Raw genomic sequence first — 16530 nt, forward strand, 5'->3', positions numbered from 1 at the left:
TAGAAAATATTTAAAACAGTTTGTGTTGAACTAAACTTGCATAAAATCCCACATTTGTATTGCATATGCTTGCTCCCTCTCTTCCCAGTCCTAAATTCCTCAAAATATCCTTTCTCGTTTAATTCTGAACTATATTCAAAATGGAAAATGCCTTCCAAAAAACCTTTACCAAATCCTAATACCATTTACCTATCCAAATTATTCAAATCTTGAAATATTTTCAAAACTGAATAAATCCTCTTCTAAATCCCAAACCCTAGCTCCATATTTTATCAAAATTTGAATTACCTTCAAATTTAAATAAACTCTAAACAAATACCCAAAAGCCCAAAATTTAGCTTGGGCTGAACTCATCTTAACATCTAGCCCAATAATTCCTTTTTTCCTTTTTCTTTCTTTTTCTCCCATCTGGACCTGTCTTCACGTCATCCCGCCACCAGCTTTCCGCCGTTGGCTAGCCGGCCTGCCTGCCTTCCTTTAGTCCAGGCCAACCCCAAATCTGACTCTCGACCTGCTCCGACATCCCAGCCCAAATGGACGAGCCAGCCAAAAGCCGTGCACGCCAGCCCCAAGTGCCATATTCCCCCCTCGCTTGCTCACCCTAGCTGCACAGCCCGCAGCTGCGGCCCGATGTTCCTATGTACAAGAATGGTTGATTCGGTTCCACACTATTGGGACTAGCCCTCGTTACCGGTTAGCTTTTGTCTAACGGCTAGTTTTTCAGGAGCTCCTCATAACCCCCTTAGTATCGGTTAGGAGCTCCAACTGGCATTAAAGGTCACCCATTAGTATCGGGTGGAGCCTCCACCCGGTACTAATGTGCGTGAGGTAGTGGCACTAATGTGCCTGGGTGTTAGGGGAATAATTTCATAGTTTAGTCCTTTACAAATATGAGCTAAATAAATTATGGTGAAAAATATAATTTGTTCATATTTTAGTCATTTGCAAATATGAGCGAGATAAATTGTGGCACATAGAGATAATAAAGATGAAATAGAGGTATGTAATTAGTCATTTTTAGAATAAGCTACAATGGAGAAACTTTTCATTTATATATTATGTTTTAGATAAATAAATTGTGGGGAAAAATATAATTTGTTCATAGTTTAGTCATTTGCAAATATGAGCTAAAAAAATTGTGGTACATAGATATGGCTCCTGCTGTTGGAGGTAGAGGCGATATTAGGGACGATCGTCGTTCCTCTCACGGCACGGGGGAAACCATAGTTGGCCCTCATGATAAGCCAAAGAAAATGATCACGTGGGAGAGAGCAATGCTTCGTTATTTGAAAAGATGTCATGAATATGCTGTTGCGGTGAGTCAGGAATCTCCTTTTGCTGGTTGTTATGCTCCACCACCAGTCCCGAGGGTGTCAGGTCCACTGAGTACTACCGTCGTAGGAGGCACAAATAAACCACAGGATGAGGATGGGTCAACAAAACTGAGAGACCAAGTTGAGAAGTGCATTGGTCTATTTGTGATGAGTGATTGACTAGATGATTTGAAACTTTACCGGTTGAACCATATTCCATATATGCTTCATTATGCTAATGGCTAACCGGAGGTGTGTGTTGTGTGAGTTGTGTTGTGGTGTTTGAGTATACCATATGTTGTGTGTTGTGTCTCTTGGCTTGTGATGTGCAGGTGTAGGATGTGACATGGTGGTCGACGGCATGAGGTGAAGGTCAAGCGCGAAAGGTCCATGCCGATGTACTAGGGCTGTGAAGGGTGGACACGAGTAGGCTTGGACTGAGGGACCCAAGGAGTCCAGGCGGAGTCATGGGCGATCCACATGGTGCACGGAAGAGCAAGAGTACACGGATGGGATGGTGATGGCGTCGGTTGAGTCAAGCAGGACGGAGGCGAGTCGAGTAGGCGGCCCGGGAGCCGGGAGCGAAAGACTTGGAGGCGTCGAAGGCTTGGCGGAGGCCGAACACACGTCAACATCGGTGAGTCACGCCAGGTGGGCATGTAAGAGGGTTTGACCGGTTTGACCTCAAAACTGGGGGTGAGTCATGCCAGGTGGGTGTGCAGAGGGTTTGGGTAGTTTGGGCCTCAAAACTACCGCGCAAGCAAGTTTGCCGGTATGGACCTCAAAACCGGGGGTGAGTTTGGTGCGGCCGGACAGCATCGAGTCGGAGGATGTGTGGCACCATCGCGAAGCTTGCGTCGAGGCGAAGCGAAGTCATGAAGGTGCCGGGTCCGTCCGATGAACGAACAAAAAGTTGGACAGTTTTACCCCTATGTGGTATTTGGGTTGTATGCTTAATGTAAGGGCGTTTTAGACATTTGTAAAATGCCTATATATATGAGGAGTGGCTGTTTGGGGCAGCAGTCTTCTTGGGCTAGTTGGTGGTTGCTACTCATTTGTTTGTGAGAGACTTTGGGAGAGAGGTGAGGAGAGAGTGGAGTGGATCTTTGTTTGATCGTTTCACCATCCTAGCTTTGATTGTGCTAAGGAATGGCTTGTAACCGGACATGGTGGAGCAATCCAAGAATCAATTTCATGCCATCTTAATCCATCTTGTTTGGATTTGCAATTTTCGGTTGGGTTCTTCACGTTCTTCGTTTCTTCCCTCTCACCCCTTTCACGTTTTTGTTCGATTCATGACTGGTGGGGTGTTTTGAGTCAAACTAATTATTTGGAGATGAATTAGAACGTGAGTTGAACCTTTCCACCAAAGGGATTTGATTGAAACCTCATGAGTTCATAGATCGGGTTGATTCAAGTTTTGGGGTTGAGAAAATAGAGTTCTTCACAAGATTTGAAATTCCCCTTGATTGGCAAATCTTTTTGGGATGATTTCTTAGGATAAGCTTCTTTACTATGTTGTAAAATTATGGTTCAAATTTTGTGATTTTTGGAGGTCGTTTGATCCCGTTTCGGATTTTTCTATCATCTTCTCACAAGCTGTTTTGGAATTCCGAAAATCTCCGGACCTCCAGAAATTTCTGAAGGCTTCTCCAGAAATCTCCGCATGTCAGGAATTTTTTGAAGGTTCTTCCGAATTTTTCCACACAGAGGTGTTGGTTTTCAAAGTTTGCCTTCCGGAGCTTGTTTGGAATCTTTCTTGCTTCCGCTATTCTCAAATTGGGTTCCTAGCATCATTCCTATTTCCATTAGCTTGTGCATGGCTAAGTAGACTTGATTTTGCTAGAAGAGAGGCTTGTAGATTTTTAGCCGAAGTTGGAGAAAATTTGAATCATCTCCCATTCACCCCCCCTCTGGTCGCCTTTTCGGTCCTTCAGAAACCTCGGCTTTGCCGCCTAAGGATGCTTAAAATCCTTCTAGATAGTACCCAGTGGATGGTTTGTCTTAGTGTATCATGTTGTTTGAGATTGAAATTTAAATTTGTGTATTTCTATCTAAACTTTCAGCAACATTTGAGTTTGTCATAGTGTATCATGTTTACGCAGCCATCCATGGTTAGATTCTATTACCCAAGCGCTACATAAGGATTACGCAGTCGAATCCCCCGACTTTGGGATCATCTCCTCAAGGCTCAAGGGCAAGATCACCTACGCCATCTGCCAAGGCACCATCTCCACTACCAGACAGGGATCATAGCATGAGTCCACGCTCTCCACCAGCTGACGGGGATCCTAGCATAAGTCCACCTCCCCCTGATATGAGCAAGGCTACACGGTGAAAGACGCCTTCAATTCTGCCTACTATGGCTACAAAAAAGAAGACAAAGAAGCCAAAAGAGAAGCAACCAAAGCCCAATAGAGCTTACGAGATGAGTGATGCGGAAATCGACGCAGTAGTGGATGCTGAGAAAATCTCACTTCGCACCAAAACCTCCTGTGAAGAAAGATCCACCACTTGATAAGGTTAAATTTTGGACTTTCATTAGAAGTATGGAGAAAAAGGCAGAGAAAACCACCGCTGCTTGACTACAACCACTCAATAACAAAGGCTTTTTAGAAGAAGAAGAAAAGTGGGTCAAGTATTCCACAGCTCGGAACTCAATCTGACCAATCGATTGCCTCGCTCCAGGTGCTTTCGGAGTTTGATAAGAACCTGCTTCTATTTGCCAAAGATACAAATCTCACCGCAGCTCAACTTTGAGGGAAGGATCACGTCCCAAAGCACCCTGGGGTTGCTAAATGGAAATTTGAGTTAGGGAACCCGCTTGTGTGGCCACAGTTGTTGGACCTCTTCCAACGAAGATATACAAATTGCACCAATGGTACATGGAGGCTTCATGCAACAGTTTACTCATGCTCGAAGTTCGTATTGGAGATTAATATTATTTCTACAGGGAAGACATTATAAATGTGCCATTGGAGGAACTCTATTTCCTTTACAATCAAGACGCACTTGACAAGTCATTCATCAATTCCTGGGTTATGTAAATCTTTAATTTTCTTTAACTTCAAAATCCCTGCTCTAGTCAATGTGAGATGTCTTAACTCCTATTCGATTTTATATCTTGCAGGATGGAGATTCAAACTTGCCGGAGGAAAGGATACTATGACGTCGACTTCATGGATCCTGATATTATAAACGAGTCAACTATAAGAGATAGACCAAATCGGACCTTGAAGAACATGTATAAGTTCCTAGATAACCAACATTACAAGAAGTACATACTTCTACAGTACAACTTCAAGTGAGCGTGTTTCCCATCTCTTAAGTTTTTCGAACTAGCAGTTAAATATAAGACTAACTAGCTTTGGCTATACATATATGTACAGCTTCCACTAGATACTCCTTGTTATAGCGGTTGATGGAATCGCGGTCTATATCATGGACTCTTTGAGGAAATCAAGAGATCAATACAAAAACCTCATAGACATTCTTAACAAAGCATGAGCTAGCTTCCATCGACATCACGCAGGTGAATTCAAGGAGGAACTTGATTTCAAGCATGAATTCCCTATATGCGTTGAATTTCCATATCTCGTGATACTTTCTTGAACACAACAAATATTCCATAACTTCTTTTGCCATATATATAGTGTTTCAAACAGAATCCGAGGAATAATTTATACGGATACTACGTATGTGAGTTCATCCATAGCTTTTAGGTCCCAAGCGTATAACCGACCACGAATTCAGAGTACCAATACAAATTTCTTAACAATAAATTAGTTCTAATTGTGCAGACCCATTGATCTACTATATAATAACCTTTGCCAATGACACAGATGAGACATAAAGGAAGCACTCCTCGAGATGGAAAAAATCAGGGCAATTCAAGAACAACCCAGTGGATTTTTTCTGGACGAGGTAGTAAATCCAGCAGGGGAGTTCCATAATGATGGAGATCAAATTTGCATCACCATCAGGACTCGAGTTCAAAATAGTTGATCCAAATGTTGAACTTCATGTGTTGATGTAATGTAATATTATTCATAAATGTGAATGCAGAAGATGTCTATATATATTACTATATCAAATGTAATATTATAGATAAATACAATTTTATATATATTAGCATATTAGAACTAGTATACGTAAAGGAAATAAATACAAAACAATAATATAGAATAAAGAAATAGAAAAGAAAATGAGAAAAGAAACAGAAAATAAAAAAGACCTTTAGTACCACGCGCGACATGGCAGACAATTTAGTATTGGTTGGTATAAACAACAAGTACTAAAGGCCCCCCCCTTTGGTACTGGTCATTTGACCCGGTACTAAAGGCCCCCCTTTAGTACCGAAGTAGCAATACCGGTTGCACAACCGGTACTAAATGGGGGTTAGGAACCAGTAATAAAGGCGCTTTCCCTAGCAGTGTCAGCAGGCCTGGCCGTGTCGAGCCGGTGTCCATGAACCATGAAGGCAGGACCGATGGATCATGTTCCACTGGTGAAAAACGGACCTTTAGTCTCGGTTCGTAGGGGTCATAGATCCCGAAAATCCATCCGGGACTAATAATTCGGGACAAAAGGGGGTGTCCTTTAGTCCCGGGTCATCCATCGGGGACTAAAGACCCCCTTTAGTCCCGGTTGATATTACCAACCGAGATTAAAAAGTTTCCAAAAAAATAAAAAATAAAAAGGCTACCGCGCCAGCCGCTCGCCCACCACCCGCTCGCCTGCCAGCCGCCCACGCCCGCCGGCCATCCACCTCCACGTCAGAGAGGGAGGAGAGGATGAGGAGAGGGAGGAGGGGACGTGCCGGTGGAGAGGATGAGGAGAGGGAGGAGAGGAAGAAGATAAGGAGGGGAGGCGCTAGTGGATAAGGAGTGGAGAGGAGAGGAGTGCTGCGCGAGATAAATTAAAGGAAGGAAGGGAGAGGAGTGTTGCGCGTGAGAAGGGCGTTTTGTCTTGATTAGAGCCACCAACCGGGACTAAAGGCCTCCTTTTATCCCAGTTGGTCTATCCAACAAGGATAAAAGATTTAGTCCCAAATGGAATTACCAACCGGGACAAAAGGGGGGAGCTTTTGTCTTGGTCGGCATTTCCAACCAAGATAAAAGGGGGATTCGGTACTAGATTTTTAATCTGTTACAAGCGGGACTAGGGGGGCTTTAGTTCCGGTTGGTTTTTACAATCGGGACTAAAGCTCCTCCCGTGGGTGGCCTTCGGTGCCTCATTTTTGACCCATGACTAAAGGCACTGTTATCCCGGGTCCAAAGTCAACTGGGACAAAAGCACCTGGATGGAAGGTCACTTCTCTACTAGTGCTTCGGGGCGGCAGGCACGACGGCAAGGTGCAGGTCTCAGTACCACTCCAACTGAAGGAGGTCCGGTGCACATGGATGTGTTCAAGGCTCACAAGGCTGAGGATCTAGCTTCTAGATGGGCATTAAGTGTGCTGTCAGCCTCACCATGTGCGACTGGGATGCTTCGCCGTCGGAGCACCTAAGGCCCAATGGTGCCAATAGCCTTCCATCATAACTAACCAAATCTAGCGACGTGCTTCTTTCCACTTGCATTTGTTAAATCCTCGTTAAGGTTTTAAATCTCTCCAACTGCAGTTGCCGCTATGCAACGTGAGCAATGCTAATGGGCGCACGCCACTAGCGCTACTAGCCATCAATTCTTGATAGCCTACTCCACCCCTCCGAACTTTCATTTCTCAAAAAGTTTTAAACCCCGCAACTTTCTATTTTTGGAATATCATAACTTATACACATAACTTTAATGCAAAATTTCATACTAACAACTTTTTATGAGATAATTTTTTTAGCGCAACTTTGATGGCATGCAGAACTTATGCGTACAACTTCTACGTCCAATTTCTAAAGGACAACTTTGAACTTTCATATTTAGAAATTTATAACTTATGCACACGATCTATATGTATAACTTTTTCTAACAACAACTTATGTGATAAATTTTCTAGTACAACTTTCATGATATACACAACTTATACACATAACGTTTACCACAAACTTTACAAGAACATAGTTAAAGAATTTATGCATGTAGCGTCTTCCTTCCAGAAAACCTGCCGATTACCTATATCAGTCCCTGGATTAGTAGCTGATACAGTCCTCACTACAGATTAGTGTCAAACCAATAAAAGACGTATAAAATTATAAAAAATAGGGTTTTACCCTTAAGTGGTGGAGGCTGGTGCGGTTACCCATTCCACAAGCAAAATGAAATTAGGGCACCACATAAGTCCTAATCCTGTATAAATGAAAGCAATTCTGAGTGACTTTACATGGTACTAAGCAAATCCTAGCGTTGAAATTATATTATATGCCTGGATGATCAAGAAAAGGTTATGAGGTTTGGTTTTATCAGAAGAAACTCATTTTATGCAGGGTGAGGTGAATTTTGGAAAAGAGGAGAAAGAAGGCATATTTATTATATTGTTGGCCCTGGAAGGGGAATCTTACCTCCCCTACCAGTTCCCAAGTTTTAAGGAGCACCAGAGACCGCCAAGGTCCTTCTGGGCCGGCTTATGCCTTATTCCAAATTACTCTCTTAGGGCCTCGGCCCCATCTTACCACACTCAAGTTATGATGCTAATAAACGGAAGCTTTAACTATGTGGGCTCGTAACCGTGACCCTTGACTATTAAGATAGATTTATGACTGCGCAGAGGTGTACACTTTACCCATACGTTCGATCAGCCCATGCCTCATCTTCAGGTGGTACAGACCTATGAAACCTGTTTCCAACGGCATCTATCTCTAGACAACATTCTCTAGCTCCATCCACAGGTACGGCTGGGGTCTAAACAGGGGCCATACTACGTACACACATGGACACTATCCCAGGAAAAACAGATGCATCGTAATTTGGCATACAATACCACCAAGTCCTCTTGACCTCAACTTATGACCCGTGCCGACCAGACCTGAGACTCTGCGAAGGTCCTGCTCTAGCCTACCTGTTGCTCCCATCGTGGCCCCTTGGGATGATTTACTAGGTTCCGATGTTGGGGTATGAATCAAGGCCTCACATGATTAGGCCCTCCCAAAGGTTGTACCTTTTTAGCACGTATGGCTGTAGTATCACTAGAAAGACTTTCCCGCAAATCGGTCCTTATATGACCGAAGTAAGCATTGGGACAGAATCCTCCAATGAGGCTGCCCCCTTACTCCTATGTCCTATCCTTAAGTGTTTCTACCTCTTTAGTTGGTTCATTTTATTAAACTCACACCATCTAGGGTTTTCCATCAAAACATAATGATTGTGATATTCCTAAGGAATTCTATTTCTCAAATGGGAGCATCCAATCTGGGTGTTGAATGATTGGAGCTGAGATGAGTGCCTTTTTGAGGGTGTGGTCAAAGGGTGCGTCCTTAGCTAAGAGGCTTGTGAGGGGTCTAGCGATTTTAGAGAAATCCTTGATGAAGCAGCAATAGAACCCTACGTGGCCTAGGAAGCTACGGATTCCCTTGACATTGATAGGAGGTGGAAGCTTTTCTATAACTTCAATCTTAGCTCGGTCCACCTCTATCCCTCATTCAGAAACAAGGTGCCCTAAGACAATACCCTCGCGAATCATGAAATGGCACTTTTCCCAATTAAGCACCAAATCCTTCTCGCGGCATCGTTGCAAGACCTTATCTAAATTCTCAAGACAATGATCGAAGGTTTTTCCACAAAAGGAGAACTCATCCATGAAAACATCCATGATTTCCTCAATCATCTATGAGAATATAAACATCATGCACCTTTGGAATGAAGCGGTTGCATTACACAACCCGAACGACATCCTACGATAGGCATACGTTCCATAAGGGCATGTGAAAGTGGTCTTGCTTTGGTCATTGGACAGATGGGGTTTTGGTGGTAACCGGAATACCCATCAAGGAAACAAAAGGAGTGATTTGCAAGCCATTCCAATATTTCATCAATGAAGAGCAACGGGAAATGATCCTTCTTTGTAGCCTTGTTGAGTTTCCTATAGTCAATGCACATCCTCCACCTGGTAGGGAGACGTTACGGGATTAGCTCATTCTTTTGATTTGCAAAAACCGTCATCCCCCCTTCTTAGGCACTACTTGAACGGTACTAACCCACTCACTATATGGCATGGGGTAGATGATCCCGGCATGTAGGAGTTTCAGGATCTCTTTCTTAACGACATCCCTCGTCGCATTGTTTAACCTCCTTTGAGGTTCCCTAGAAGGTGTGATGGTGTAATCTAAAGGGATGCGATGGGTACAAAGAGTTGGGCTAATTCCCTTGAGATCTTGGAGAGAATATCGAAGAATGGCTCGATGTTTCTCTAGAACGGTGATGAGTCTTATGGATTCCTCTTCTGAAAGTTTGTCACTGATGATTATGGGAGACTTGGTGTCACCGTGGAGGAAGGCGTATCGGAGGCCTAAGGGTAAGGGCTTTAACTTGATCGGAGGTCTAGGGGGAATCTCAAACTCGGATGTGTCTATGGGTTCGGTGGGATCATTCTCCTCCTCGATGAATTCTTCTACGTCTTTTTCAAGGAGAGATTCCGGTGAGTCAACAGGGATAATCCCCATCACCTCCTCAATTAGTTTAGAATCAAGGGAAGGATTTGTCATGGATTTTTTGGCTCTAGAGATATGGACAGAAAATGTTTCCTTCCCTAATCGGACATCGAGTTATCCTGAGTCGGAGCATCCATGAGTAACTTCTTGATGGAATGCCCGATCATGAGATCGAAGTTTTGGACATGGAAAACATGAAAGTCAAGGACTGCTTCGACGTCTTCGTGTCTAATAGACATGTACTACAGAATCCCAACTCCTTCTAGGAATTCTCCAGAGGAGGTCCGGAAAGTTTTATCATTCGGAACCAACAGCTAGTCTTCAAAAAGCTGCATCACGCATTCGCTGGAGATGATATTGGCTCCGACAGTAGGATTATAGAGGATATTCACCAGGCTTCCTCTTATGGCACACGGAATAGTTGATGGAGGGGAACTGATCTGGAGAACTTCTGACGATAGTTCCAGCTCCCTCGATCACTCACTAGTCATAATGGCTGTCAGCTCCCTAACGTTTTCCCTAAGGAAGGTGGCTTCTATAGGCTCGTCAGGAGGGACGGGTACCGATGGTTTCCTCTTGTAGAGATAATTCGAGGTGTTTCTGAAATCTTCAAAGAGTCCATCCTCAAATTCAAAAGGGAGCTTCGAAGGTTGAATTTCTTCTTCCTTCGAAACTCATGGTTTGGGACAGGATTCTAAGGCTGAATCTAGGGATGTGGACGGTGAAGGGTCGGATTCAGCCGCTAGAATGTCCTCATGGCTTGACGTACGCTCCTCTTGGGAGGGGCTAGACTTGGTTACGAAGGAGGTGTTTTCGGTGATACAATCTAAGACTTTCCTACCTTTGGCTGGAGTCTTTTGGGCAAATGACCCTCTAGCAGTAACGTCAAGGTAAAGGGCGGATTTCGTGTCGAGACCCATGTAAAAGTGTTTAAGCAACACATGGTCGGGGATCGACTGGATAGGGTCGGACTTCACTAAAAGTGAGAACCTAGCCCAAGCCGCACCTATGGATTCCTTTTCAATCTACTAAAAAGCTGAGGATATTCCTCCGTAGAGCGACGACAGGGACTGGAGAAAGAACAAGAGACAAAACTTGTCTCTTAGTTCATCCTAGCTACCGTTAATGCCTCCTACGGTTTGCGTGTACCATCGTTTAGCCCCTTCTGCAAGAGAAAAGGGAAACAACATTCACCTAAGGGTATCATGTGACATGCCTGCGATGGCGTAGCATGAACACACTTGCTCAAACTGCTTGCAGATGGTGGTATGGGCTTTCGCTATCTAACCCAGAGAAAGGAAGTTCCCGAACCAATGGATAAGATCGGGATGAAGTTCATAGCCGGATGTAAGAATTGGGTGTTCGGATGGTGGTGGCTCACAGAACTCAGCCCTTGGAGCAGAAAGTTTTTGGATAGAAGGTTGCTCCATGATAGTGGGGGTAAAGGTAGAAGAAAGAAAACTTAAAAAATACGAGGATGACTAAGTAAGAAAAAAGAACGTTCGTCGGCCAGAAAGCTTTTGTGGGATAGGCAATTTAGAGCATTTACTGGATTTTTTTGTGGGTTTTATATCTTCGACTTATCATATTATATTATTAAATAGGGATTAGTCAGATGATTATGCGGCATAAATCGTCATTAGTGGGTTTTATATCTTCGACTCATCATGTTATATTGTTAAACAGGGATTAGGGATTAGTCAGATGATTATGTGGCATAAATCATCATTAGATGGCATTAAAACTAAGGTGGGAATGATAAATGCACCGGCTTAATTAAAAAAGGGATTGATTTGCACCAAATTAAATATAAGGATGAATGTCACACTTTTACCATATTTGAGGGACGGAAAAATACACTTTTCCCAAGAAAAAAAAACACTCACGCGTAGCACCACCATCACATGGTCATGCGGACCCACCCCCTGCCGCTCGGCTCGCTGCGTCACGTCACGCGGCAGGAAGCACGCTGGCGCGCGAGGGTTGAATCAGCTTTGCAATGACAAGGTACAGCTATGTGTTCACATGTACAATTTAGCTACTATAGTCTCATTAACCCGCCATTAGCTGTTTTTAGAGTCTAGTGCTAAACCCCTTAGCCCACTATTTAGAACTATGATCATACAGAAGTTGTTCATTCTGCAGCATAGGCTCAGATATTTACATGCGTTACATTGTTGCCAGCTTGTGCGCGGCAACGCCTTGGAGTTGGAGCAAGAAGAAAGATCATTTCTGCATCTCTTTCCTGTTGCTAGATGTCTTCCACGTATACAACCATCATCATCATCCTCCCTTCACACATGCGCCATCTTTCTCCATCCCCTCTTCATTGTCTCTGTAGAAACGAGGTGTTGGATGGTTGGGAAGCAGATTGGTTGCATCAGTGATGGCAGCCTCTAACGCCTCCACCTCTTCAACCTTTGCCCCTTCGCAATTAATCCAGACATTGAGATCCCTGAGCGAGGCGAGGTGGTGGATACCCAGATCAGGGTGATCGGCAAATGCAGATTGTTCCTCGCATGCTCTGATTTCAATTGACAATGCTTCGAGCTGTGGAACAGCTCCAGCCTCAAACACCAGACCCTTAATGGGGCCATACAAGCGGAAGATCTTCAGACATCGAAATTTACTGTTGCAGAGACTCAGCATTTCCATGGGTTCATCCCCAGCTTCTAACCGTAACTCCAGGTCTAGCAGTGAAGACAAACCCCCAAGAATATCGAGGATCTCCTGGGTCACTTGCTTAATCCTAATGCACAGCCTGTAGAGGTTGGCCATTGAGGTCATCCACTCTGGGATCCTTTTAAAGCAGCACCGAGGGATGTATAATTCCCTTAGGAGGTGAGGTGGTGAGGACCAAGAATCAATAGCGATGTCAGCAGAACCAGGTCCCCTGATAATGCGCAAAACCCGAAGTTTGGAACTAACAAGTTTGCCAAGGGATGAAGCCAAAATATCTGTGTACACTGCTCTGTCACTGCGTGAAGCACTAATGTGCCAAGTTAGCTGAAGAGTTCTCAGGTTGGTCAGACTGCCCAACTCCTGCAGAGAATTTTTTGAGCATTCATTATATATAGATACACCTGACAGTTCCTCCAAAAACTGCATATTCCTAACTCCATCCAGTAATTGCGAACCATTAACCAATAGAAAAATCAACCGGCGCAATTTAACAATACTTGCCGGTAATTTTCTTATCCATGTACTACGCAGATCCAGTATTTCCAAAAATTGTAGCTCTCCTATTTCTTCCGGAAGACGTGTGATGCTACTTGCTGCAATCCGTAGGTACCTCAGCTGAAATAGATTGCCAATGTTCTGAAGATAACAGTTTTGCAATTTCACACTACTCTCTAGATCCAACACTCTTAGAGCCTGAAAGTTTGAAAAGGAAAGCATCTTTTCAGAATATCCAAATATGCTAAGAGATCGAGAATGTGAAAAGATCAAGGATGAGTCAGAAATCACTGCATCTGGAGCACGGTAGTCAATTGAGAGTCGGCGAACTTTTTCTTGGGAAACCAGTGTTTGCGTTGGGTCACCAATGGGAGTGATAAAATTTTCTTCGACTGCCTTGGACACAATGAGATCAAGAATCATATCATGCACACGACATGCTGTTGCTTGACCATCAAGTTCAATATTTACTGGTTGGATCAAACTTCTGTTGATAAGTTCATTAAAATAGCATTTCCCTTCGTCTACTAAATTTCTCCCACTTTTGACCTTAACAAATCCTTCTGCTATCCATCTCCTTACAAGCTGAAACATGTCAACCTTGTAGTCTTCTGGATACATGCTTAAATACAGTAAGCATGTCTTCAAATGGTAGGGAAGATCATTGTAACTAAGGGATAAAATCCTTTCCATTTCTTCCACTTTGTAATTCTGAAGCCCCAGACCAATCGAACTACAAACATCTAGCCATTCTTCTCTTCTGCCTGATTTAGTGGCCAGTAGACTAGCCATAGTAATTATTGCCAACGGCAGACCACCACACCTTTTAATGATGTCAGTTGCAACATCTTTAAGATTAATTGGGCACGAGTCTTCTGAGCCAAAAATCCTTTTATAAAATAAACTCATGGAATCAGCTTCACTCAGTTGCCTTAACTCATAAACAGTATCATGGTGAGGAGAGCAACATGTTTTTGCAATAGTAGCAATTCTCGTAGTCACTAGTATCCTACTACCACAAGAATTATCAAGCAATGCACATTTAATTGTTTTCCATGCTTGGGTATTCCATATATCATCAATTACGATAAAGTACCTTGAAAATGAGAAATACTATGGGTCAGTTGAATCATACTGATTAAATACAGTGAGAGTCAAATGCAGAAATTGAACTGTTTCATTCAAATTCCCCTGTTACAAATAGGCTCTAAATAACATACATGGCTGATGATAAAAGTAATGTTATAATGTTTGAGCTACTTCATATATGCACATAGGGATGTGTAAGCTTCATCTGTTTATTAGCCTTGATGTTTCATGTTTGTGTAGAGGTCGAGTACATGGGTCAAGATATATACTTAACAATGTCATCATCATGCATGCCTAAACTCTAAACATTTTTTTCATAGATATTCAGTTTATTTATGTTTTAAGGAAATGTGCTTAACTGTATGAGAATTTGGATGAAAAATGAAATGACCAGTAGTCATAATGCAGAAGTGGTCCATTATTGTTGTAGTTGCAGTTGTAGTTATTTAAATGGTACTTAGTTGATGGATTTTGAGAGCTTGTCTTATATGTAGAGTGACTTGGAGGCTGGAACAAAGACAATGTTTATAACCTAGAATGATTCGTAATATGAAAAGAGAGCACACCTCTTATCCTTAAGGAAACCTCTAAGTGCATTTATGAGCTGATTCTCATCCCCTGTTTCTGTATTAGCACAATCTTGATTCTTGACTTGAGAAAGTATGACCCATAAAATCTTCTTCACATCAGGTTTCTGGGACACTGACACAAAAGCCTTACAATCGAATTGCCAGCTAATTCTTTTATAAGCTTCATTTGCAAGGGTAGTTTTCCCTAGTCCTCCAAGTCCCACAATTGAAATTACCTTCAATGACTGTTCCCCATCATCTAGCATGTTAATGAGGTGATGCCTTGGAATATCAATACCAACTAGAACAGATGACTCAACATAGAGTGCAGGTAATCGAGGATCAATAGACAACACATTGTTGGTTCCAGGATCAACTTCATTGTCAAGTTTGTACCTCTTTCTTCTGTGCTTTGCTTCAACAATTCGATCCTTGAGCTCTTTTATCTGCTGAGCAACACCATGGTGACCTGACAGGTCCTTTACTTTCTGAACATACACATGGAAGAATCCGATTATTCCACTAGATCTCTTTTGGCAAGACTGGTGCATGTAATTGTCAATGCAATCTTCTATGTCGTAGGCCATCTCCCTCACTTGCTTTCTCCACTCCTTCGTCTGCAGGTCAAGAACCTCCATGTTGGCCAGTTTCTCCAACAGAGCATTGATGCAGCTAAGCTCATCCTTCAAGAAGGCAATGTCACGCTTCACCCCATTGTCCAGCCTGAATTCCTTGCCCAGCAAAGCGGTAAGCTTGTCAAGTAGGGAGTTCATCGCCCCGGTGGCAACACTAACCATGATCCCTTGCATCTCCTATGCTGTTCTTCTGCACTTTGAAGCTATTTGGACAAGCAGCTCAGATCTCAGAGAGGGAGGTCCGTGGAAAGCTGATTGTGCAGGTACAGAATCAGGAGCAGAAAGTAGTTGTTAGTTGTCAGTCCAATTGCTTGTTGATGCCATGGGGTCGATGCATAAGGTTCAGATCTCTGAAGAATTAAAGATTGCAGAAATTAAACTATGCCCAAGACAAATCAAGAAGAAGAAATAAAAGCACGCCTTGATACCTACCTTTTCTGTGGTTCCCGGTCCGTGGAATCAAGCTAGCCAATCCAACAAGCCCCAGCTTTAGCTGGACACAAATTGGACTCCTTTTGTTTGGATTTGAATACCAATCAAATTCCCACCTGTAATACTGCTGGAGAAGTTCAGCGAGCTCTGCAGATCTTCCTTCACTAGAAAATGGAGTTACAAAGAGGAGGATGGTAAGAAAGGTGGAAACACGGTGTCATGGAAAGCGACCAGAGTAACCGGATAGGAAAGGGGGACGAACTTGCAAGCAAGGGACCCACACGCTTGCAAGGTAAGCCGGAGCCACTCATTTCACATCAGTTCCTGAAACGTCGTCAACAGGCGAGTCTAATTTAAAAATTCTTATTAAACCTCAAATCGTTTGTTTATGGCAAGTACACCTCTTCGGACTGTTGACTTGGATGCAGCAATAAGCCAGTTACAAAGAACCACTTGTTTCTTGCCATGGACAATTTACTCAATGCTTTATCAAATGGTGGAGAATTTGGTGTGTATATGCGAATAAAAGAAACTCAGGTGACAATGGATCTTCACTGCGTGCCAGTGAATCAAAGGGATTAAATCTTAAGTGTGTGGCCATGAATCAAACAAACATGGGTGACAACCTTACGTGCATACCCAAAAACATTTTGTTTCATGATACGGCAATTTGCTAACCAGGAATTACGTGTTTCAGAAAAAAAAAATTGTTTCAGGAAGGCACATCAACTTCAGCGTG

At 43.1% G+C, this 16530-nt stretch overlaps 1 protein-coding gene across 2 annotated transcripts; it reads right to left on the reverse strand.

The window, feature by feature from the left end:
* Positions 1-11677: 11677 nt before the first annotated feature.
* On the reverse strand, positions 11678-16027 carry LOC101769605 (putative disease resistance RPP13-like protein 3). Of its 2 annotated transcripts, XM_022823282.1 has the most exons (4): positions 15792-16027; positions 14722-15709; positions 13073-14162; positions 11678-12931 (listed from the first exon to the last, which is right to left on the reverse strand). In XM_022823282.1, the coding sequence occupies exons 2-4, from the start codon at positions 15531-15533 to the stop codon at positions 12173-12175; spliced, it is 2661 nt and encodes an 886-aa protein (XP_022679017.1). In that variant the 5' UTR covers positions 15534-15709; positions 15792-16027; the 3' UTR covers positions 11678-12172. The 2 variants fall into 2 exon arrangements, with proteins under 2 accessions (XP_022679017.1, XP_004983471.1); XM_004983414.2 differs by having other exon boundaries at positions 11678-14162.
* Between the last annotated feature and the right edge of the window lie 503 nt (positions 16028-16530).

Source organism: Setaria italica, chromosome IX (assembly GCF_000263155.2).
Source record: "Setaria italica strain Yugu1 chromosome IX, Setaria_italica_v2.0, whole genome shotgun sequence".
Classification (NCBI taxonomy): domain Eukaryota; kingdom Viridiplantae; phylum Streptophyta; class Magnoliopsida; order Poales; family Poaceae; genus Setaria; species Setaria italica.

Excerpts from the sequence above, each read along its gene's own strand:
- LOC101769605 (XM_004983414.2), bottom strand. The coding sequence starts at position 15,533 with ATGCAAGGGATCATGGTTAGTGTTGCCACCGGGGCGATGAACTCCCTA. Across the intron at positions 14,163-14,721 it reads GGTTTCCTTAAGGATAAGAG|GTACTTTATCGTAATTGATG; the intron begins GTGTGCTCTCTT and ends CTCATTTTCAAG.